Here is a 26,363-nt window from a genome sequence, read left to right as displayed (position 1 = left end):
TTGTGTAAATTATATTACATATGTTTGGCTTTGGGTTGCCCCGCCCCCCTGAACTTTTTAGAAAAGTGGGGTGAGCGGCGAAAATGGCACAAAAGTCGCAATTTTTACCACAAATTTCTACTTTCCCCCATAGTCTTAAAGTTTTGTTTCCACCAATGCTGTTGGTGGAAATGCAGATTAAAGTTTGAGCCTCCTATAAGATGGTAGCCCAGTGTTGGAAAGCTTCTTCCTCTTCTCAATCAGAACCAATAAATAAGTAGATTTCTCTATATATTCACTATTACTGCATCATATTAAATATAAATATCTTCACATTGTATCTGACCATACTGTAATAACACTCCAGTCACCTGTCTGCTCACTGCTGTCATCTACTGATCGCTGCTCCAGAACCTATCACCCCCTGCAGCGGCCTCCTAAATTTAAACAGATACGAAACCCATTTTTTTTTACGCATACCGTTCAACATTCATCTAAAATTGCCATGATAACTATATTGTGCAATTTGGATACCAAAAATAGGTCTATGTTTTTTACTTATCACAGTTTATTAACCTTTCCTGAAACATACATGTATGGGATTATGCGGGGTGTAATTAAAGGGGCAACAGGGTAAAAATTTGCAGTGGTAGATAAGATGTTATAAGTGCCATGATACATATTTTGGCTAAGGTCATTACTCCGGTGCCTGAGCAATAAAATCCACTACATTATTGATAAATATGCCCCATTGTTTCAAAAAGGGAAAATCAATTCACATCAAAATTTTGAAGAAGCATTTAGAAATCCATCACGATGCGGCTAGACTTCGTCCACATATCGCCACAAAGAAGCGAGAGGGTGCCACCCCGTCCTGGAGAACTTCCTACAGGATTTTAACACTGCATGTGAAGACAACTTTAACTACCTGGCATATCCTCCCACTTTACCTTGCAAAACACTTCTACTTCAAACATACTTTAGTTGTCTTGCATGCACAAAATGTAAAAACTGCACTGAAAAACTCACGATTAGGTGCGGCTTTTACATGCGCATTTCCAGCGCATTACTTCGGATTTGGTGCATATTTTCTGCAGCAAATGACGCAACGTATGCATGTAGCTTACTGTAAGATTATATTGCATTCTATGGCGTGTCTTCCATGCTGAAGACTTAAGCCTAGGTAGCAGAGCAGGACACGATGTCTCCTACTGTACAGCAGCCCGCAGCATGCGCCATAGCCGATCCATACTGCAGCATGCGCTATAGCCGATCCATACTGCAGCATGCGCTATAGCCGATCCATACTGCAGCAGCATGAAAAAACTATTATTTATAAGTCCTGCACGTTAATCGTTTTTCTTACATTACTGGAGGTACATTAACTTTATTTTCTTAATGACAATTCAGGCAGTGAAAACTGCAAGAATAAAGCCTTTCCTTCAAGTTACTATTAAATTGAGCAGACATTATAGTCAATTTATTGATAACTGTTTTTTTTCAGCAAACATTACATTTATCGAAGAATCCTCTATTTAGGGCAAATAAAGAATTGCAGATGTTTGGAATTCTAGAAATTTCAACCCACATCTGTAGCTCTTCCCAGAGGTGTGACTGACTTCTAGGGCCTTATGGTAAAGCTCATCCTGCAATAGCTAAATAAGATTAATGTGAAAATTGTACCAGCTAATCCATCAAAGACAGTTCTGTGGCTTCCTGTTTCTTCCCTATACAGTTGTTGCATAGCTTAGTATAATGAGGATCGTTGTCCTGCTGCATGACGAAATTTGCACCAATCAAGCGTTGACGTCAGAGGATGGCATGAGGTTATAAAACATGGAGGTAACCGTTTTAGGTTTTATTCCTTGCACTCCCCCCGCGTACTTTTCCAGCATCCTTTCAATTGCTTTACACTTCACATTTCTGTTTCTGCAGACTGATTTACTTTTCCTTTCGTTCGGTAGTGAACCTCGGCTTTTCAAATTCCAGTTGTATCCTGGTTAGATCCAGTTTGCTCTCTCGAGAAAGTATGGAGATCTCCAGTTTCTTGGCAATAGCCTTCATCTGACACAAGGTATAGCCTTCATTTGGCAAAGGAACAAAAGACTGACGTATTGTTGAGAAAGCTGCTTCTTTTTCAAACCAGCTTAATTTTAGGAAAAACTGTTGACTTGCTTTATCGAAAAAAATAAAGCGGAAATGCTGCGGATTTTCTGTGTGGATTTTTCCACACAGAAATTGATCTGAGGTGCAGATTTTAAAATCTGCAGAATGTAAATTTCTGTGGATTTTCACCACAGTTTTTACCCCTTTCGACGTAGAGGGGTGAAATACGCATGTTACATAAGTGGATTTTGCTGCGGATGCACCGCAATTCTGCGGAAAAAGCTGCATGTCTAACAGGTGGTTTGCGGCAAATTATTTTTCTGCTTGTTCACCTAACCTAACAAATTTCAGCGGTGAAAATGAAATTTTTTAATTGTTTCTCAAATAATTCATTCCCATTTAAATAGTTTTAATTATGGATCAACCATAGGGTAGCGGCACAGAGCCTGTTGGGATCTATTCACACATTGCGGTCATATCTTTTTGCGGTGATTTCACAAAATCATGGCAAAACCATGCTACAATGCACAACATGTGAATAGACCCTGTTACACATGAAAATTTAGCTGAGGACTGTAATAATAAAAATTACCAATTAGGATTTAAATCCTATTATTATGCATGGACCAAAGGCCAGTGCACACGACTGTGTTTCGTGATAAAACTGCAGCATATGAATAGAGCCTATGACTTCGTACAATGGAGCCATAAGCACTCAGTGTGCACATGACATAATTGTGTAAATCAAACAGAAAAAAACTCTGTATACCTTCACGTGAAATCAGAGGCATATGAAGGTACAGCATGGCCCTGTAGACTTCTATGGATACCTTAAACGGCCATGTACTACTCGCAGCTTGTACGGAGCGGTAATACATTCGCCATTAGGACACTGCAGTCATGGCTACTAAAAATGGTGCTTTGGACTTATATATGAATTATAAACTACAGATCAGTCATTTAAAGCTATAATAGTCATTTTCAACTTTAGTAACATGTGAACAACATTTTAAAATTTATGTAACGGTGCTTTAATTTAAAAAAATATCAATTCCTTCATGTGAATACCTCACTTGGAAGCTGGAAGCATTTTGTCAGGCAGCTGATATTTCTTCTATCCTATCCCTGTATAGATATTTTACAATGCCTGTGGTCGCTGGGATGATCCTGACATTAAAGAGATATATTTCTACCATTTATTTTACCGTTGTTAATGGAAAATACAAAATGTACCGAGGAAAGATGGATATATAATCTCCTTTTCCGAAACTTAAAAAAAAAGAAGAATTTCTGCAGGTTCCAACATGAAAATCATTGTTGATTTTATTAAAAATAAGGGACAACATGAGCTGTTATGAGGGGTTATCATTAGAGGAACACTCTGTTCGTGCACTGCCACTTTTCTCAAATAAGAACACTTCTACTGAACTGTCCGTTCCAGAATATTTAATCCTCCGTACCAGTCCAAAAGCTAAAATTAAGGTTAACACTATGTGGTCTTTTTATGAAAAAGTTCTGTATTTTCTTTATCGCAGTAGCCCGTAAATCTCTCTCCAATATAATGCAGATTTTAAGCAAATTTTATAGGGACCATTATAATAAATCCCCTAAAATTGGAAAACGTCTTATAATAGCCATCTTCCACAAATTCTTTTCATATTTCATGCAGACATTTCTGAGTTAATTTGGTCTCCTCCATAGGTAACAGATACTGGATGACAACATAATAGCAATTACAGAACCTATAAAGGTGGTCAATCGATGTCCCATAGACAATGTAAAGGGAATTAAATCTACAGCGACCTGTAGATACAAAACACTCCCTCCGTTCTACGATCCGCCATGTGTGTCAATCGGCACTATAGTTCTGGCATTCTATTCGTGAAACAGAAGGATCAAGATGTACAGTTATATAGTTCCTGCCCAATGTTTAAAACAATGAGGCAATTGAATTGCAAGAGGGTAAAAATTTATATATAACTTTAAAAGACCGTGACATAATGTTGAGTTTACTGTAATCTAAAGGGTATATTCATACTTGGCAGAATTGTTGCAGAAAAAATATACGTCTGCGCGGATTTCTGCGAGCCCCATTCAGATGTATGGGACAGTCGAAGAAATTTCTGCAACAAATCTGATGCATGTGAACATATCCTAACTGCAAACTGTGATGCCTTGTTGAATAACCCAGAGCACATTCCGTTTTGATGCAGTTTCTGGTGGAGTTTTTTTTTAAGCCAGAGTCAGTAGTGGATACATTAGAGAGGAGAAGTGTTTTTCTTTCTTTTATACTTTTCCTGCTTTTTGTATCCATTCCTGTTTTTTGCTTAACCCCTTAAGGACGCAGCCTAGTTTGGGCCTTAAGGCTCAGAGCCCATTTTTCAAATCTGACATATTTCACTTTATGCAATCGAATTTTATATTGTTCTTTTTTAATAATAAAATCGTTGAAAATATACCCTGACGATTTTGTGAAGATACCAGTACAATCCACACCTGAGCGCCCGTTCAGAGGAGCAGCTTTTTCTTCCTAATCTGCATTACTTTATGTGGTAATAACGTCGGAATGCTTAAACCTACCCAAGCGATTCTGAGATTGTTTTCTCGTGACACATTGGGCTTCATGTTCGTGGTAAAATTTGGTCGATATATTCAGTGTTTATTGGTGAAAAATTGCAAAATTTAGAGAAAATTTTGAAAAAATTGCATTTTTCAGAATTTAAATGCATCTGCTTGTAAAACAGACGGTTATACCACCCAAAATAGTTACTAGTTCACATTTCCCATATGTCTACTTTAGATTGGCATCGTTTTTTGAACATTATTTTATTTTTCTTGGACGTTACAAGGCTTAGAACCTAAACAGCAATTTCTCATATTTTTAAGAAAATTTCAAAAGCCTTTTTTTTAAGGTACCTCTTGAGTTCTGAAGTGGCTTTGAGGGGCCTATGTATTAGAAACCCTGATAAAACACCCAATTTTAAAAACTAGACCCCTCAAAGTATTCAAAACAGCATTTAGAAAGTTTTTTAACCCTTCAGGCATTTCACAGGAATTAAAGCAAAGTGGAGGTGAAATTTGCAAATTTCATTTTTCTTGCTGAATTTCAATTTTATTAATTTTTTGTTTCTGTAACGCAGAAGGTTTTACCAGAGAAACACTACTAAATATGTATTGTCCAGATTCTGCAGTTTTTAGAAATGTCCCACATGTGGCTCTACTGCGCTCGTGGAATAAAACACAAGCCCTAGAAGCAAAGAAGCACCAAGTGCATTTTGAGTCCTCTTTTTTTATTAGAATATATTTTAGGCAGCATGCCAGGTTTGAAGAGGTGTTGAGGTGCCAAAACAGTAGGAATCACCCAATAGTGACCCCATTTTGGAAACTACACCCCTCAAGGAATTGATTTATGGTTGTTGTTACCATTTTGACCGCACAGTTTTTTCACAGCACGTATTTGAATTGGGCTGTGAAATGAAAAAAATGTCATTTTTTCCAATAAAATGTCATCTGTGATCAAAATTTCTTATTTTCACAGGAAACAAAATACCCCATTTTGTTGCCCAATTTGTCCTTAGTGTGGCAATACCCAATTTGTGGTGATAAACTGCCGTTTGGGCCCATGGGAGGGCTCAGAAGGGAAGGAGTGCTGTGTGTTCTTTGGAGTACAGATTTTGCTGGTTTGGTTTTCGGGTACCATGTCGCATTTGCAGAGCCGCAGAGGTATCAAAGCAATGGAAACCCACCAGTAGTGACCCCATTTTGGAAACTACACCCCTCAAGGAATTCTTTTATGGTTGTTGTTAGCATTTTAACCGCACAGTTTTTTCACAGCACCTATTTCAATTGGGCTGTGACATTAAAAAATTACATTTTTTCCAATAAAATGTAATTTTTTATCAAAATTTCTTATTTTCACCAGAAATAAAATACTCCATTTTGTTGCCCAATTTGTCCTGAGTGCGGAAATACCCCATTTGTGGTGATAAACTGCTGTTTGGGCCCATGGGAGGGCTCAGAAGGAAAGGAGCGCTATTTGTTCTTTAGAGTCCAGATTTTGCTGGATTGGTTTTCGGGTGCCATGTCGCATTTGCAGAGCTCCAGAGGTATCAAAGCAATAGAAACCAACCACAAATGACCCCATTTTGGAAACTACACCCCTCAAGGAATTCATTTATGGGTGTTGTGACCATTTTGACCCCATAGTTTTTTCACAGAACTTATTTGAATTGGGCTGGGAATGAAAACAAAATTATTTTTTTCAAATAATATGTAGTTTTGGCTGAAAATTTCTTATTTTCACAAGAAACAAAATACCCCATTTTCTTGCCCAATTTGTCCTGAGTGCGGCAATACCCCATTTGTGGTGATAAACTGCCGTTTGGGCCCATGGGAGGGCTTAGAAGGAAAGGACCACCATTTGGCCTACTGGGGATTTTCTAGTGCAAAGTCATGTATGCAGAAGCACCTGAGGTACCAGTACAGTTGAAACCCGCAAGAAGTGACCCCGTTTTAAAAACTACACCCTTAAGGCATTCATCTAGAGGTGTAGTGAGCATTTTGACCGGAGACCTACACCCCATAAACTGTAATGTGGGTTCTCCCGGGTATGGCAATACCCTACATGTGGCTGTTATCAGCTGCCTGGGCACACAGCAGGGCTCAGAGGGGAAAGACGAGGGGGGATAAGCTGTGCGGAGTGCATCAGGGTAAGTAAAATTGGGGTAAATTATAAACCAAGGGATGTATGATAAATTTTAAAACACTCTTTCATACAGAGCTCTGGTTATTCGGGAAACGTGTCACATTGATATATTGTGTCATCCCTTATCGTCCTGTTATAGCAGACTTTGCACCTCTTTTGACTTTTTCCCTTCTTGCCAGTTTGGGGAACTTCTCCTGGAAAGTGTTGCCGCCCTGGTACGATGCGTGTGGCCCCGCTTCCAGAAGTACTGGGTGCCCCCCCTTCTTGGTACCTAAAGATTAGGTTCTTGATAATCACCTCTTGAAATTCCAGGAAAGTTCCCGTCTGGCCTGCACATCGACGTAGCACGTACGCATTGTACAATGCCATCTGTATGATGTGCCCGGCCAGCTTCTTATACCACACCGCATGGCTCTGTAGGGCTTCAGGATTTGATCTGACAAGTCCATCCCTCCCATGTACCTATTGTAGTCCAGGATTTCAGTCTAGTTTGGGGGTGGCCTTTCCTTCATATATCCTAAACCTGTAGGTATACCCTGATGCACTCTCGCACAGCTTATACATCTTCACGCCATACCTTGCCCTCTTACCCATCAGGTACTCGCGGAATTGAACACTCCCTTTAAAATGTACCAGGGACTCATCAATAGAAATACACTTCTCGGGGGTGTATGCTTGGGAAAACTGGGCACTGAAACGGTCTAATAGGGGTCTCCGTTTATACAAACGGCCAAAACTGGGGTCATCTCGGGGTGGGCATGGCTCATTATCAGTATAATGTAAGAAGCGAAGTATTGCCTAATTTATTTATTTTTTTAGGTTACAGTTCAGTTCTGAAGTTGCTTTGAGGGGCCCATATATTAGAAACCCCTATAAAACACCCCATTTTAGAAACTAGACCCTTCAAAGTATTCACAACAGCATTTAGAAAGTTTATGAACCCTTTAGGTGTTTCACAGAAATTTAGAGCAAAGTAGAGGTGAAATTTAAATATTTTTTTTGTCAGAAAATCCTTTTTATATCATTTTTTTTTATAACACAAAAGGATTTATCAGAGAAACGCAACTCAATACTTATTGCCCGGATTCTGCAGTTTTGAGAAATATCCCACATGTGGCCCTCGGGCGGTAATGGACTGAAGCACCGGCCTCCGAAGCAAAGGAGCACCTAGTGGATTTTGAGGCCTCTTTTTTATTATGTCCGGTTTGAAGAGGTCTTGTGGTGCCAAAACAGTTGAAAACCCGCAAAAGTGACCCCAATTTGGAAACTAGACCCCTTGAGGAATGCATTGTAGTTTTCTTGGGGTGCATGCAGCTTTTTGATCAGTTTTTATTCTATTTTTAGGTGGCGTGGTGACTAAAAAATAGCAATTCTACTATTGTTTTTTATTCTATTTTTTTTACAGCGTTCACCGTGCGCTATAAATGACATATTCACTTTATTCTGCGGGGCGATACGATTACGGCAATAATACATATTTTTATGTCTTATGGCGTTTGCACAATAAAATACGTTTTGTAAACAATCATTCACTTTTTGTGTTACCTTATTCTAAGAGCCAGAACTTTTTTATTTTTCAATCAATAAAGCCGTGCAAGGACTTATTTTTTGCGTAACGAACTGTAGTTTCGATCAGTACCATTTTTAGGTACATGCGACTTTTTGATCTCTTTTTATTCCATTTTTTGGGAGGTGAAGTGACCAAACAATTGTGATTTTGGTACGGTTTATTATTATTTTCTTTTACAACGTTCACCATGCGGGATAAATAACGAAATAATTTTGTAGTTCAGGCCGTTACGGACGCGGCGATACCAATTATGTATAGTTTATTTGTTTGTTTATATATTTTTATTAATAATAAATGACTGATAAGGTAAAAAGGGGGTTTTTTACTTTTAATACTTTTTAAACTTTTTTTTTCTTATTTTTACACATCTTTTTTTAACTTTTTTTTAACTTTATTACTTTGTCCCACTAGGGGACTTGAGGTCAGGAGGCCCTGATCGCTATTCTAATACACTGCACTACATGCGTAGTGCAGTGTATTAGAACTGTCAGCTACTCACTGACAGCAAGCATAGTGGGTCCTGACGTTGTCAGAACCCACTAGGCTTCCGTCTATGGCATAGCCGGACGCCATTGTTTGGTGTTCGGTTGCCATAGTCACCATCGCCGGCCGCTATCGTGTAGCAGGCCGGCGATGGCAGCTTAACCCCTAAAAAGCCGCGATCTCTATAGAACGCGGCTTTTAAGGGGTTAATCAGCGGGGACACAGCGATCAGTCCCCGCTGTAGGAGCTGTGACAGCTGCTGTACGAGACAACAGCTGTCACAGCTCCTGTATGTGTCGGGAGGACGGCCGAAACGGCCGTTACTCCCGAGACGTACTATTAGGTCATGGAGCGCGAACGATACAGCTGCCATGACCTAAGGGTATGTTCACACGTAGTCAACAAAAACGTCTGAAAATCCAGAGCTGTTTTCAAGGGAAAACAGACCCTGCTTTTCAGACGTTTTTTTACCAACTCGCATTTTTCGCGGCGTTTTCGCGGCGTTTTTTACGTCCGTTTTTGGAGCTGTTTTCATTGGAGTCTATGAGAAAACAGCTCCAAAAACGTCCAAAGAAGTGTCCTGCACTTCTTTTGACGAGGCTGTATTTTTACGCGTCGTCGTTTGGCAGCTGTCAAACGACGACGCGTAAATAACAGGTCGTCTGCACAGTACGTCGGCAAACCCATTCAAATGAATGGGCAGATGTTTGCCGACGTATTGGAGCCGTATTTTCAGACGTAAAACGAGGCATAATACGCCTCGTATACGTCTGAAATTTGGCCGTGTGAACATACCCTCATAGTACGTCCAGGAGCGAGAAGGGGTTAAAGAACTTAATCAAAAACTGCATCAAAACGGAATGTGTCAATCCAGGCTTAGGCCAGGATCACACACACAGTTTTGATGAAGTTTTTGGCTCTGTTTTTTTTGTCAAAGTCAGAAGTGGATCAAAAATGAACGAAAGGTATAAAGATAAGACTCATGTGTCTCCTTTCTTTTGTGTTCACTCCTGTGTTTGGCTCAAAATACTGAGCCAAAAACTGCACCAAAACGATGTGTGTGATCCTGGCCTAAGGCTTGATTCACACGAACGTGATAAACGTCCGTGGGACGGCCGTTGAAACAGCGGCCGTCCCACGGACCTATGTAATTCAATGTGGCTGTTCACACAGCTGTTGTTTCAACGGACCGTGTGAAGGGTCCGTGGGAAAATAGGCCATGTCCTATCTTTTCACGCATCACGTATCCCTCCATAGACTCTCAACTATGGTGGATGCGTGACATCGCGTCCCGCAGCGCTGGGCACGGATGCACCTCGGACGTGAAAAACTGCAGTTTTGCACGTCCGAGATGCGCAGCCTTCGTGTGAATCAGGCCATAGGCCTTATTCAAAAGAATGTGTGCGTTTTGCGTGCGCAAAAAATGCTGCGTTTTTTGCGCGTTGCAGTTCCGTGTGTCATAAGTGTTTGCTGCGTGGCTGCGTGATTTTCACGCATATGACATCCTTATGACACGCGTTTTTGATGTTTAGGAAAATAAATTAAGGAAGTGCTTTTATTTTTTCCTTCATTTCTTTATCTACTGTTGCGCAAATCACACGCGACACACGGAAGTGCTTCCGTGTGCTGCGTTGTGATTTCCATGCACCCATTGACTTCAATGGGTGCGTGGTGCGCGAAAAACGCCCAAGTATAGGACATGTCGTGCGTTTTACGCAGCGGACACACGCTGCGTGAAAATCACGGAATGTCTGAACGGCCCCATTGACTAACATAGGTCCGTCCGTGATTTTCACGCGCGTATCACGGACGTTAAACACGCTCGTGTGAATAAGGCGCCTTAGGGTGTATTCACACAAGGTAGATTTAAAAAAAAAAAAATCTGCGACTAAAAAAAATACCTTCCATACATCTGAATGGGGTTGTTTCTGAAGCAAGTGCATGGATTTCTGAAAGTTCCATTCAAATGAATGGAACAGTTGCAGAAATTTCTGCAACAAATCTGCTATGTGTGAATATATCCTTAGTCTTTTCACATATTTTAGTGTCAACCTTTAGTTGATATTTCGGGGTTTCCTCAGGAAAGGTTTGTGTTTTATTTAATTAAACCTCTTGTAAAATAACAAATTTCCACAAACATACATTGTTTTCAACCATATTAGACGTCTTCATGGATTAATGAACCTTTCTGTAAAAACAGGGTCCCAAACATCTCCTTTCAGATTACATAGTCTTGCTACATCGAAATATTCCTCATTCTACTCTAAGGCCACGTTTAGACGTGGCGGAATTGCTGTTGAATTCCGCCGCGGACAGTCCGCAGTGGAATTCTGCAGCAGCTGTTTTTACATTTGTTTCTATACATCTTTAGGAAAGTTAGTTCAGGCGTTGCAGAAAATAACTGCGGAATTTAGGCTGCGGTGCAGATTTTTCCCTCCGCAGCATTCTCTTTCCATTGCGGAGAAGAAGCGGAATTTCACTGCAGATTTCAGCCTTTGCAATGCAAAAACTGAAATCTGTGGCAAGTCCGCTGTGATATCTGCAACGTCTGAATTACCTGTCAAATATGCAAATGTTGGTGCAGATTCGTTGCGTAATTCCCCCGAATCTGCACCAACATTTGCAGCGGAAAAATTCCGCCACGTCTGAACATGGCCTAGCAGTGAATGTTCTGTGCTTTCAAATATTGCCGTATTTTACACAAATTACTCAGAAAGGCAATGACTCTCAGAGACAGAACACTTCATCATGAACGTAAAGGCGGATTCATGTCTACCAGCAGGGCATTGGACCACGTGTTCTTCCAAGATGGACTAATGGACTGAATTGAATGCAAATTAAAAATGTTCTTTTTTTCTACCTTTTGTAGACAGCGATTAAATGCACTGTGTTTATTGCATTAGTATTATTCAAGTTGTCGGAAAAACTGAACAAAATGCACTGAAGACTCCTTAAATGATAATAAATGTAAGTCTGACATAAAGCAGGATCACTAAATTGGCTGTTTTCCAAACGGTCTCAGATTATTAGATAACAACGAGAACTGATAGAATCAGACTCGCCGATTTGCTATTTGCTTGCACACTATGAGCTACTTAGGCTCTGAAATCAGCTTCTCCAGGATGCAGAGAACGTTTCAGTCAATCCAGCAGCACTTTATTAACAAGAAATCCTCTATTTCAACCATTTGTTACAAGTACATGTAAATATCATCATTGGCCCTCTAAGCTGAGCAACATAAAAAGAGTTAAAAGTTTATTTTAACGAGCATCGCCCTGTTCGGTTGGGTCCGCAGGATTTTTTCCTGACCAACTGTAAAATTTGCAGATCATTCGGCTTAACACAAACCATAACTAAAAGGTACGTTTGTATTTATGGCAGAACGGAGTTTGTGGATGTAGCAGTGCTGAGTGTATGTGTAAGCGCTGTATAGCACAGAGAATTATATTTTGGTTTCATGTTTTACCATCTGAATCTCGTCTGGTAACGGATGCATTGGGACATGCTTTTCCATGACCTCAGGCTCTTCTGTCCGTGAATGAGAAAGCTGGAGGTAGAAGAAAGAGAACCAATCATTTCTAAGGAATATAGTGCCCCCATATTATACACCAACTACAGTAAGAGACCAAATATGTTCAGTATATAACCAGCAAAGTAAAGATTTTCAAGGTAAAACATACTAGCGTCTCCTAAGGTTTTAAGCACTTTTGGATCGAGAAATATGAAGGAAGAAATTACACTTTTCCTTCCTCCTGGATCTACTAAGATTAAAATAAACTATGATTAAAAATGAACAGAATATGGAAATACAATCCTGACTAATAGTGGAAAAATGATAAAAGAGAAAATTATCAGTTCTGATTCTTTCTACTTATTGATCAACTAAAACTGTCAAACATTGACTATCTAGTTGCATAAATCTTACAGTTTTGATGTGGCTTTCCGGTTGTTGTGAAACTACAACTCCCAGCATACAGTTTCACAACAGCTAGTAAAAAGTTAGGTAAACTAACAGAGACAAAACTTATGGCAGCCGTTATTTTTGCTGACTCCATATAAGTTACTATCCAGATATAATATAAACCGCTGGTATTTTCTCAGTGAGAAACATTGAAATGCATCTATAAAGTGCTCTGGTAGAAATCTATTGCGTAATGTCCGTCAGAGGCCTTTATACAGCTCAGTGTGAATGAACAATCCCCATGGTTACTGCTGACATTGACAGAATGCCAATGTCCCCTTGCACTTTGCGAAAATCAATTTATATGGTCACGCTCCAACCGGACTTACTCATAGAACTGGCAAGTAAAGGAGACAAAGACGGACGTCTATTTGTGTTACCGGTTAGAAAAATAAAAAGTAATCCAGTATTGTACTGAACACACTATATAACTTTCCAATACATACCACAGTGTTCAAGGTTTTCTCAAAGGTGTGCGAGACTGGTGATATTTTATCGCAATAATAGGATTAATCTCTTCCACATGTACCTGAATAATGCTGTGCTTCTGGTATTGTTATGTTTTCCCTTTCCAACATTTTTATTAGATTTTAAGATGCCAGGTGTACAATGTATATAAAAATTGTATAGCCAAATATTATAAGGTAACGAGCACATTATTATTTTTTTTTTATATGACTATGCACTTACAATTGCGGCACGGCAACGGCCCAGATGACGGCAAAGTGACCAGTTTTTCCTGCAAAATAAGGTTGTCACACTTTGCTGTCTTTCCCTATTAATGACATACAGTAGGTACAGATAGTACTGCCTCCCTCTCTTTCTCCCTTGTGTAGGTACATATAGTAATAACTCCATGTAAAGATGTGCTTACAGATAGTACTGCCTCCCTCTCTTTCCTCCTTGTGTAGGTACATATAGTAATAACTCCATGTAAAGATGTGCGTACAGATAGTACTGCCTCCCTCTCTCTCTCCCGGTAAAGATGTAGGTACCGATTATATTTCCTCCCTGTAATGATGCAGACATAGAAAGTACTTTCGTCCTGCCTCTCCCTGTAATTTTGTACATACAGATAGTACTTTCTCCCTGATGTAGGTACGGATGGTTCCTACTCCCTGCTTCTCGCAGTAATATTATAGGTACAGAGAGTCCTGCATTTCTGTAAATGATGTAGGGACAGATAGCATATTTGCCTGTTCTGCAAACATAAATTATGTTACGTTGTTTTAAAATGGGTTGTTTTTGGTCATTTTGTGGGCTTAAATGTCCCATGATTTGGGATTCAGATTGTTAGGATTTGTACCCAGAGACTCCTGTAGCCCAGGCACCAGCTCTTCTCATTGAGCAATCTGAAACGTTTGACAGCTCCACTGCTGAATTGTTGTCCAGGTTCTCTTGATTCCTGTCTTTGGATTTCTTGCCTTGATTGGAATCACTCTTTTGGCTTGATATAAGGGTAAGGCCACACGGTGCGTCGTTGACGCGGTTTTGTTGTTGAAAACCGCATGCGGTCAACTGCATGCGCTTTTTGTCTCTGTAATGCTACAGTTGTGTTGCGTTTTGAAAGGAAACAATTGATGGACATAGTTTTCACCCGTGTTGAAGTTTGTTAGGTGCTTCCTGTATATAGTTGATTACAAGGCATTACAGAATTGTTAGCAAAAACGCAAGCAGTTCAGCAACAACTTTGTCAGCGCGGTCATTAACTGCATGCGGTCGGACATTATGAAGATGCAGTTAACTGAACAAAAACACCTTGTAATAGCAGCAGTCTGTTCATAACAAACATTTCACAATTGACTTCTATTGAAAAATGACTTTCTGCAGTTTAAAACTGCAACATAAACGCACCGTGACTGCACCGTGTGGCCTTACCCTAAAAGTGTGGCACTTCCTCCTTGCTAGACTATTAGGGTAAGGCCACACGGTGCATCGTTGAAGTGGTTTTGTTGCGTTTGAAAACCGCAAGCGGTCAACTGCATGCGTTTATTCAGGGGCGTAGCTAGGGGGGCAGGCGGGGCATGTGCCCCGGGCGCAACTTAGTGGGGGGCGCCAGCGCCACCTCCTCCTGCATTATAATTGTACCTGTGTCTATAGGACACAGGTACAATTAGAAGCAATGAATGGCCGGGTACGTTCCGTGCTCGGCCATTCAGCTCTTTTGTACAAGTGAAGCGGTATCGCGCTTCCGTCGCTGAAAGGCGCTGACTGACAGGGAAAGTCATTCTGCCCAGCCAATCAGCGCCTTTCATAGATGCTTCGTTAAACCCCCAGGAGACCTGCGCAGAAGAGAGCAGGTCTCCATTGCTGCCGGCCGGCGTGGGAGCGGGATTAAGGTGAGTTTGAATAGTTTGTTATTTTATTGTAATAAAAAAGTGTGCGGCTTTATCTACAGGGGGCTTTATCTGCAAGGGGGGCTTTATCTACGGGGGGGGCTTTATCTACGGGGGGGGGCTTTATCTGCAGGGGGCTATCTATGGAGCACCAGATACAGGGGTGGGCTATATATACAGGGGGGCTATATATAGGGGTGGGCTATCCATGGAGCACTATATACAGGGGTGGGCTATCTATGGAGCACTATATACAGGGGTGGGCTATATCTAAAGGGGGGCTATATACAGGGGTGGGCTATCTATGGAGCACAATATACAGGGGTGGGCTATATATAGAGGTGGGCTATCTGTGGAGCACAATATACAGGCGTGGGCTATATCTACAGGGGGCTATAAACAGAGGTGGGCTATCTGTGGAGCACTATAGGGGGAGCTATTTGTGGGACACTATATACAGGGGTGGGCTATATCTACAGGGGGCTATATACAGGGGTGGACTATATGTGGAGCACTATATACAGGGGTGGGCTATATCTACAGGGGGGCTATATACAGAGGTGGGCTATCTGTGGAGCACTATAGGGGGAGCTATTTGTGGGACACTATATACAGGGGTGGGCTATATGGGGGCACTATCTATGGGGGCACTATCTACAGGGGGCTCTATGGCAGGCACTATCTACAGGGGGCACAGTGTGTGTGTGGGACACGGTGTATGGTGCTATTATAATTAGAGGTGCAGTGTATGGTGCTATTATATTTAGGGGCGTAGTGCGTGGTATAATGAGAACTTTATCTTTATTTATAGGTGTAGAAATGTTGGAAAAGTGAGAAGCTGAAGACATGTGAGCGGCAAACTGCAGAAATGGGCTGTGACCGGGAGAAGTCATCATAGAGGTCTGGACCGGATGGAGAAAAAGAACTAGAATCTGAGACGTCCCCGGAGAGTCACTTAATGTAAATGTTTATTCTGCCTCTAATCAGTAATGTAGTCACTGTATGATCTGCAGTGAGATGATGGGTGGTTTGATTATGATATGATTTATTTTTTGTGAAACAGCATCTCCCAGCATATCCTTATCATTGTTCGGGCCATGCTGGGAGCTGTAGTTTTACGCCGTACATACCTATACGGCAGGGGTTGCACTAAATTGAGCTATATTTGTGCTGGTGTTGTATTTATGTACTGAGATTGGTTCTGGTGCTGTATACATGTACTGAGCTTGGTTCTGGTGTTGTGTATAGAAATATATGGCTTGTAAAATGTACAAATGTTTTTATGCTCGAGTTACATAAAAATAAATGTGGAAAAGAAATGACACGTCATTGATTGGTAGAGAAAACAAACACGACAAGGGGGAAGGAGATGTCGGGAAAGAGGTTGGGGGGGGGGGGGGCAAACTGAATCTTTGCACCGGGTGCTGGAGAACCTAGCTACACCTCTGGTTTATTGTCGCTGTAAGGGCACGTTCAGACGTGGCAGAGTTTTTTCGTTGGAAATGTTGGTGCAGATTTGGGGCAATTACGCAACGAATCTGCAATAACATTTGCAAATTTAACAGGTAATTCAGACGTTGCAGAAAAAACAGCGGACTTGTCACAGATTTCAATTTTTGCATTGCAAAGGCTGAAATACGCAGTGAAATTCCGCTTCTTCTCCGCAACAGACAGTGCATGCTGCGGAAGGAAAATTCTGCACCGCAGCCTATGGTCCGCAGCGGAGTTTTCCGCAACGTCTGAACTAACTTGCCTAAAAATGTATTGAAACAAATTCTACAGGAATTCCGCCAAGTCTGAACCTGCCCTAATGCTGCAGTTCTGTTGCGTTTTTAAAGGAAATAATTGATAGACATAGTTTTCACCCGTGTTGAAGTTTGTTAGGTGCTTCCTGTATTTAGTTCATTACAATGCATTGCAGAACTGTTAGCAAAAACGCAAACAGTTCAGCCACAACTTTGTCACCGCGGTCATTAACTGCATGCGGTCGGACACTATGAAGATGCAGTTAACTGCACAAAAAATACATTGTAATATAATAGCAGCAGTCTGTCCATAACAATTTCACCATTGACTTCTATTGAAAAATGACTTGCTGCGGTTTAAAAACGCAACATAAACGCACCGTGACTGCACCGTGTGGCCTTACCCGTAAGCTTCCTGCCTGAACTCTAGTTCCTTGCTGCCTCTCTACAAACTGTTGCTGCTCATTTGTGTACCAAACTTGAATTGCTTCCTAACCATGTCTCTGCCTCACACTACAACCTTTTTCCGCTTATCGGTGTACCGAATTTGGACTGGTTCCAAACCACGTCCCGGCCTCACGCTACAACCTGTTGCTGCTTATCTGTGTTCTGAACCTGAACTGTTACGTGACTATTCTTGCTATTATCACACTCCTTCCTGACCATTTCAGCCACTGGATTCCAAATCTGCTACAGACCTTGACACAAATCTTGGTAAGTATGTGATACTACTTCCGCATGTTCTTCTGAGCTGGTCCTGTTACCGTTCCCCATTATATATAATAATTACTCTCAATCATAAGTTTCTATGTCTCTCCCTGTAGTATTGTAGGTACAGATTGTACTCCCTGTAAATTATGTAGGTACAGAAAATACTGTCTCCCTGTCTCGCTCTAGTTATGTAGGCCAGGGGCGTAGCTAGGGGGGGCAAGCGGGGCATGTGCCCCGGGCGCAGTTCAGAGGGGGGCGCCAGCGCCCCCTCCTCCTGCACTATAATTGTACCTGTGTCGCAAGGAAACAGGTACAATTAGAAGCAATGAATGACCGGACACGTTCCGTGCCCGGACATTCAGCGCCTCTCCACCAATGAAGCGACGTGACGCTTCCGTCGATGAAAGGCGCTGACTGACTAGCAGGGAAAGTCATCCTGCCCAGCCAATCAGCGCCTTTCATAGACGCTGTGTTCAACCCCCTGGAGACCTGCGCAGAAGAGAGCAGGTCTCCATGGCTGCCGGACGGCGTGGGAGCGGGATTAAGGTGAGTTTGAATTTTTTTTTTAATTGTAATAGACGTGTGGCTGTATCTGCGGGGGGACTATATCTACACGGGGGACTTTATCTACGGGGGGTGTCTATCTACAGGGGGACTATATCTACAGGGCTGGGCTATATACAGAGGGACTATATCTACAGGGCTGGGCTATATACAGGGGGACTATATCTACAGGGCTGGGCTATATACAGGGGGACTATATCTACAGGGGGGCTATATCTACAGGGGTGGGCTATATACAGGGGGACTATATCTGCTGGGCTATATACAGGGGGACTATATCTACAGGGGGGCTATATACAGGGGGACTATATCTACAGGGGCGCTATATACAGGGGGACTATATCTACAGGGGTGGGCTATATACAGGGGGACTATATCTGCTGGGATATACAGGGGGACCATATCTACAGGGGGGCTATATACAGGGGGACTATATCTACAGGGCTGGGCTATATACAGGGGGACTATATCTGCTGGGCTATATACAGGGGGACTATATCTACAGGGGGGCTATATACAGGGGGACTATATCTACAGGGGGCTATATACTGGAGTGGGCTGTCTATAGAGCACCATATACAGGGGTGGGCTATATAGTATATAGCCCCCTGTAGATATAGCCCACCCTTGTATATGGTGCTCCATAGATAGCCCACCCCAGTATATAGCCCCCCCTGTAGATATAGTCGCCCTGTATATAGCTCAGCCCTGTAGATATAGCCCCCTGTAGATATATTCCCCCTGTATATAGCCCACCCTTGTATATAGCCCCCCTATCTATAGCCCACCCCTGTAGATATAGCCCCCCTGTGTATAGCCCACCCCTGTATATAGCCCCCCTCTGTAGATATAGCCCCCTGTGTATAGCCCACCCCTGTAGATATAGCCCCACTGTGTATATCCCAGCCCTGTAGATATGGTCCCCCTGTAGATATGGTCCCCCTGTAGATAGCCCACCCCTGTATATAGTCCCCCTGTAGATATAGTCCCCCTGTAGATATAGCCCACCCCTGTATATAGTCCCCCTGTAGATATAGCCCACCTTTGTATATAGTATCCCACAAATAGCTCCCCCTATAGTGCTCCACAGAAAGCCCACCCCTGTATATAGCCCCCTTGTACATATAGTCCACCCCTGTATATAGTGCTCCACAGATAGCCCACCCTTGTATATAGTATATACAGGGGTGGGCTATCTGTGGAGCACTATATACAGGTGTGGACTATCTAGTGGAGCACTATATACAGGGGTGGACTATATGTACAAGGGGGGGCTATATACAGGGGTGGGCTATCTGTGAAACACTATATACAGGGGTGGACTATATGTGGAGCACTATATACAGGGGTGGACTATATCTACAGGGGGGCTACATACATGGTTGGGCTATCTGTAGAGCTCTATATACAGGGGTGGGCTATATCTACAGGGGGCTATAAACAGGGGTGGTCTATATGGGGGCACTATCTACAGGGGCTCTATGGCAGGCACTATCTACAGGGGGCTCTATGGCAGGCACTATCTACAGGGGGCTCTATGGCAGGCACTATCTACAGGGGGCACAGTGTGTGTGTGTGGGACACGGTGTATGGTGCTATTATAATTAGAGGTGCAGTGTATGGCACTATTATATTTAGGGGTGTAGTGTGTGGTATAATGATAACTTTATATTTATTTATAGGTGCAGAAATGTTGGAAAAGTGAGAAGCTGAAGACATGTGAGCGGCAAACTGCAGAAATGGACCGGGAGAAGTCATCATAGAGGTCTGGACCAAATGGAGAAAAAGAACTAGAATCTGAGACGTCACCGGTGAGTCACTTAATGTAAATGTTTATTCTGCCTCTAATCAGCACTGTAGTCACTTTATGATCTGCAGCGAGATGATGGGTGGTATGATTATGATAGGATTTATTTTTTGTGAAACGGCATCTCCCAGCATATCCTTACCATTGTTCGGGCCATGCTGGGAGCTGTAGTTTTACGCCGTACAAACCTATACGTCAGGGGTTGCACTAAATTGAGCTGTATTTGTTCTGGGGCTGTATATATGTACCGAGCTTGGTTCTGATGTTGTGTATAGAACCACATTGCTTGTGAAATGTACAAATAATTTTATGCTCGCGTTATATAAAAAGAAATGACACGTCGATTGGTAGAGAAAACAAACACGGCGAGGGGGAAGGAGATGTCGGGAAAGAGGTTGGGGGGGGGGGGCGCCAAACTGAATCTTTGCCCCGGGTGCTGGAGAACCTAGCTACGCCTCTGTGTAGGCACAGATAGTACTGCCCCCCTCTGTAATTATGTAGTTACAGATAGTACTGCCTTCCTCGCTCTCTGTAATGATGTAGGTACAAATATTACTGCCTCACTCTCCCTCTATTGATGTAAGTACAGATAGTATTTCCTCCCTGTATATGTTTTCGGTACAGATAGTACTTCCTCTGACACAGCAAACGATGGGTATGATCCAGCGCAGGGAAAAAATGAATCGAAATTCCGGATGAGTTAAAATGGAAACTGGTTCCGATTTTATTGATATGGAGTAAAAAACGCAGGGAGAGCTAACTCCCGCAGAGGAAAGGTGGATAAATTATATAGATTTATTTTTCAGCCATGATTAAGGACGAGGAGATCGTCTGAAACGCGTAGGCTCCACACACCTATCTTCTCTCCAGTCATCCACCTTTCCTCTGCGGGAGTTAGCTCTCCCTCCATATCAATAAAATCGGAACCAGTTTCCATTTTAACTCATCCGGAATTTCGATTCATTTTTTCCCTGCGCTGGATCATACCCATCGTTTGCTGTGTCTCTACCGACGTGTGCCGACACGAGGATCCTGGCGCAACAGGCATTAAACACATTTTTTGCCACAAGGTGAGCTGGAGGTTCCCTCCAATCTTTTTTCAGTACTTCCTCTGAGTAATGATCTATGTACAGATAGTACTGCATGCTTCTATCTCACTTTAATAATGTAAGTATATATAGTACTTCCTCCGACAACTTGCATCGAAGCGGGTATATCCCCTTACTCAAAATTCTTCTGAAAAGGACATGCAGGTATCGTTTTAAATGTAGCGCTCTAACCAGTGCTCAATCAGTGGCTTATATACAATCGGCATGGCAGAGTGTTTTTGCCTTTTTGAAGGACTGTAAGGCCGGGTTCAAACATAGCGGAAATACTGCAGCTTTTCCGCAATAGATTTCATGGTGGTAAATCTGCAGCATATTACAGTAGCAGCAAAGTGGATGAGATTTGAACAAAAAAACGCAGAAAAAAAAAGGTTCACAAATTTTTAAAATCCGCAGCCTGTCGATTTATGCTGCGATTCCGCCGCGAAAATCACAACTCAGAAAAAAAAAGTCTATACTTACCATGATCAAAATGCTCCTGTGTCCAGCCAATCACAGGCTGCAGCAGTCACATGGGATAAAACATCATCCCAAGAAATCTGGCTGCAGGACGTCAGAGGGACATGTCGCGATGGCTACGGGTAAATATAGAGTTTTTGTATTTTTACGTGCTGTTTTCTGCAGCGGACATTCCAGCCATTTGGACAGAATTCTCTGCGGGCTCCAGGCACATACGCTGTGTACCTTTACGCAGCGTATCCGCCCTGTGTGAACATACCCTCAAAGTGATGTGGAGCACCCCTGAATTCTGACTCAGGTGGCAACTGCCCTTCTGTAGCTGGATGAAGACATTTACAGTATAAAAGAAAGCTACACTTAATGCATTTTACTATTGGACGTTGACCATTGGACGTTTGAACTTGCGGAGGGGGTACACTTTAATACAGGGATGCAATGTTCGCTATAAAGTGCGCGGCCGTGCACCTTCCACGGCCTCCCCGCTCACTGAACTTTAAAGCCCGCGCACTGTCAGTGCGGCGGGCGGAAGTTTCTCAATCTCCTCCCTCACTCACCTTCACGGAGCGGCCACCCAATGAGAACTCCCGGAAGGTGAGAGAGGGAGGAGATAGCCCAGAGTATCAGAGACGGCATGCAGGCCATCCGCTGACAAGTGCGGTCGGTGCCAGGAGTGGACTAATAGAGTCACCTGACATTAGGTCAGGGGACTGAACTGGTCCAGTCCTGTGCCGTCACCGACCCCAGACAAAAGTGATCCAATCTTCACCGCATGACCACCTCCTCCTCCTCCTGACGGTGAGTCGTGTCAGGCAGAGCGGAGAGTTGTAGCGGTAGGCTACCGCTCTCTGCTCTGTTTGCACTAAGTACAAGAGAAGGGGGAGGCTGTGTGGCGCCCCTTACAAGCGAATGGGGGGACTATCTAGAAGGGGGCTGTGTGTGGCTATCTACAAGGGGGGCTGTGTGTAGCTATCTATAAGGAGGGCTGTGTTTGGCTATCTACAAGAGGGGGCTGTGTGTGGCTATATACAAGGGAGGGGGCTGTGTGGCAGTATATACGCGGGTCTGTGTGGCAGGAAATATACGGGTCTGTGTAGCAGTATATACAATGGGGGGCTGTGTGGCAGTATATACAAGGGGGGCTGTGTGGCAGTATATATACGGGGGTTTGTGTGGCAGTATATACGGGGGTCTGTGTGGCAGTATATACAAGGCGGGCTGTGTGGCAGTATATACAAGGGGGGCTGTGTGGCATTAGAGGATTTTAGACATTTTTTTTTTTTAGATGTTTAGACTTTTTTAGATACAGCTTCTATGTATCCTGTCACCAAAGCCGTCAGTCCCGCTGACCTGACAGATTTGTGTTTGAGCGCAAGATCTCAAAAAGCTTCTATCTCAAAAAAAAGTTAACAAAATTAAGGAAAAACAATTAAAAAGTTGTCTAAAGTCTTCTAGTATGTTTTTTATAAAGAAAAAATTGCTCAAAGGTTTACATAGCCTTTAATAAAAAGATTGCTACAAAAATAAAGCACACTTTGGCTTTATTCATATAACACATGTATGTTGTGGCTACATGTTGTGGTGTGTGTAACACATGCTGTATTTTTTTTAATATAAATACCCTAAATAACACTGCATTATTCTAATGTGAGAGAGAAATACTTTAAATAGCATAGAAGACATCTGGCAGGGTTCCCACATGACAATAGAATTTTCCCATGAATAATAGGAAAAAAGGAGGCCACAGGAGGCCAGCAATTTTGTGGTTAATTCTTTTCCTTCCTTCCTCTTTGCAAGCTAAAAGCCTACGTACCTAAGAAGACGCAGCAGGGAGAGGAGCACTACTGTATAGTAGACTTGTCATGTTTCAGAACTGCATGCAGGAAACTGAAGCTAATGAGAGATAATGCCAACAATGCCAATTTAACCCAACACTGGAACAAACTACCACATTTTATTCACCAGGCAAACTCCAATAGAAATAATTAGCGGAATTAAGGGCACGGCCAGAAATGGCACAGTTTTTCCGCTGCAAATGTTGGTGCAGATTTGGGGCAATTACGCAACAAATCTGCACCAACATTTGCATATTTGACAGGTAATTCAGACGTTGCAGATATCACAGCGGACTTGCCACAGATTTCAGTTTTTGCATGGCAAAGGCTGAAATCCGCAGTGAAATTCCGCTTCTTCTCCGCAACAGTCGGTGCATGCTGTGGAGGGAAAATTCTGCACCGCAGCTTATGGTCCGCAGCGGAGTTTTCCGCAACGTCTGAACTAACTTGCCTAAAAATGTATTGAAACAACTGTAAAAACCGTCCGCTGGAGAATTCCACTGCGGACTGTCCCCCACGGAATTCCACAGCAATTCCGCCACGTGTGGCCGTGCCCTTATAGTCACACCACATTTTCCATTCATTGCTATTAATGTACAATTCACGTGGAAAAAGTCCTGCAACCAACACTATGAGGTCCAGGTCATGCAACCTGCTGGCCTTTAGGACCGCAAGGCTTCAAAACGTATGCAATACATTTTCCTGATGATTTAAAAATACAAAAACAGCTCAATTGGAAGAGACACACTACTTTTCGTAGAGTTAGCCCATCACTGGTTGTATCATTGGAAAAATTTTTATGACTATGACCATCTTTACATTACCCCGGATTAGAGGGGTTTCCCATCACCAGTTGTATAACATGTAAACTGGATAAGCATTGTGGTCTGAAATTTCATGGTCTGACTACTTGGATCAGCAATGATCCCAATGACATGGGTACTCAGCCTGTTACTCAACAGAGAAGGGGCTGCACATGCGTCGGATCTCTATGTTATGTCGATTGAGCCGGTACTACGGGACTCATGGTCCCTACGGTTCCATATTACGGAGCTGTGGGCAATCATGAGCTGCTATATGGTACCTTTGTTCACCATATTCTCCCAATACCTCCGTAATACAGCATGCAATGGAGCATGCCACACAATTAAATCAGAGGCGTACAGTGGTACAGTATGGGCCCACAAATTTCTATTGGTGCCATACTACAGATCTGTAATACAGTCATCAATGAAAGATACAGAGACAGGTGCGTTAACGCTGGGCTGTTTAGATAATAAAGCCTCTCTGCTCTCATGTGGCCACTTTGCTGCTGGGTCCTGTCATCTCCGTTCTTCGGATCGGTAGAAGTGCCAGCAGTTGATATGCCATAATGATTGTGGTGGGGCGTAACAACTTCTTTAAAGGACATGTCCCAAAAAAGTATTATATGAGCTGGTCCTGTTCCCGTTCTCCATTATATTTAATACTTGTTCTCACTCATAACCCCCCATACAGCATCGCCACTGAGGGTCCGGGGTTGTGATAGTCTTGTTCTCGGTGTTGAGAACCTCACATGTCCCTTATAATGTGTCTGACATGACACCAATGACTTTTTTGAGACAATCCCTTGGTAACATTTGTGCGTTTATAAAACAAGTAAAATAAGCCACAGTATCCCCATACACGCAGTCCTTATGTCTATACAGCATTTAGCCCACTTCTATGCTTGTCTATCGGGCCGTTACCCTGCCTGTGCCCACTGTAATAGTGACCGTACAGTATGTGATGCAGCCATGTGATGCTCGGTATATTGCATCGTGTATAATGTCTGACGTATACACATACCGGGACCGGCAGCGGACACTACCCGGAAAAGCCTGACGAGGAGCCGTGTGACCTGCAGCGATCCCATGTGTCATTAGCAGAGACCGAGCGTCTCCCGTAGTCATGGTAACGCCTTCTAACTCTAACTCAACGAGGGTGAGGGGGGAGGTGTGTAACGTAAGGCAGCGTGACTTGGTTGGCGGAAGTGACTTTGTGGTTGGCAGCTAGTGATTCGCAAGGATACATTGAGGATTGCTGCTCTGTGCAGCTGGAAATGTATTACAGTTAACACTACAGCTATATATTTATTGCCCTAAGGCTATCTGTATCAAACACTTCTCTAACATGTCTTGCTTCATTCATTTGAAACTACGGTCTTCAACTAGAAATGTATTTGTATTTGCCACTTTCTCCTCCCATACAATATAATGGCCATTTAAAATTATCAAAAGTGGTGGGAAATCTCGGTGAATTAGTTGCAGTTCTGTGCACGGAGCCATATGGCGACACTCAGAGTACTTACGGTTCCACGTTACGGAGCTGTAGCCACTCTGTGCCACTGTATGGTCCTTCTGTACAGCGTCGTATAATCTAAAAAGCAACGTTACAAGGGGAAATTACTTTCATAATAGGGCGCCCGATGGAGCCACGAGTTTTTTCACATGAAATCTGTGAGAAAAATAAAGTATGGACTAGTTATGAAAACTGTCTAACAGAAAAAAGTGTATGTTGCCCATGACAACCAATCACAGCACAGCTTTAATTTTCTTATAAGTTGCTATAGGCAACAAATACGGTTTTTCTCACTTTTCATAACTCATCCCCTATATCTCTGTATAAAATTGGAGGTACAGTATGAGCTCTTTTGTTTCTATGGTTGCCGTATTACAGATCTGTACAACACAGATTCATAAGGCTCTGTTCCAATCTTGTTTGAACAATGTCATAGGCCCCCATTCATCCAACAAAGGCCAAAAGAGAGTCCTTTTGGCCTCTGTCGGGGTGGTATGACAATGTTTTGTAAATTATCTAGTAAAGTGCAGCAGATTGCTCTGTTCTATAGTGGCCCACCTAAAAAAATCATATACCGTGCGGTATGTTTTCTTAACATTAGAGCCAATGGGCGATGTAGTCTATACAGTGACATACGTCAGGGAATACACCCAACGTATACCTCCGAGGTGTGAACAGAG

At 42.6% G+C, this 26,363-nt stretch overlaps 1 protein-coding gene across 1 annotated transcript in view; it reads right to left on the bottom strand.

The window, feature by feature from the left end:
- LEKR1 (leucine, glutamate and lysine rich 1) overlaps positions 1-25,295 on the bottom strand; it is a 160,910-nt gene extending 135,615 nt beyond the window's left edge. Inside the window, exons 1-3 of the mRNA XM_075863652.1 lie at positions 25,192-25,295; positions 13,495-13,543; positions 12,310-12,390 (exon numbers count right to left, since the gene is read on the bottom strand). Coding sequence (XP_075719767.1) covers positions 12,310-12,390; positions 13,495-13,543; positions 25,192-25,295 — 234 coding nt within the window. The remainder of the gene's footprint in view (positions 1-12,309; positions 12,391-13,494; positions 13,544-25,191) is intronic.
- Between the last annotated feature and the right edge of the window lie 1,068 nt (positions 25,296-26,363).

Source organism: Rhinoderma darwinii, chromosome 4 (assembly GCF_050947455.1).
Source record: "Rhinoderma darwinii isolate aRhiDar2 chromosome 4, aRhiDar2.hap1, whole genome shotgun sequence".
NCBI lineage: Eukaryota > Metazoa > Chordata > Amphibia > Anura > Rhinodermatidae > Rhinoderma > Rhinoderma darwinii.
Note: the sequence above shows the minus strand (reverse complement) of the source record. Positions and strands in the feature narration are given on the sequence as shown.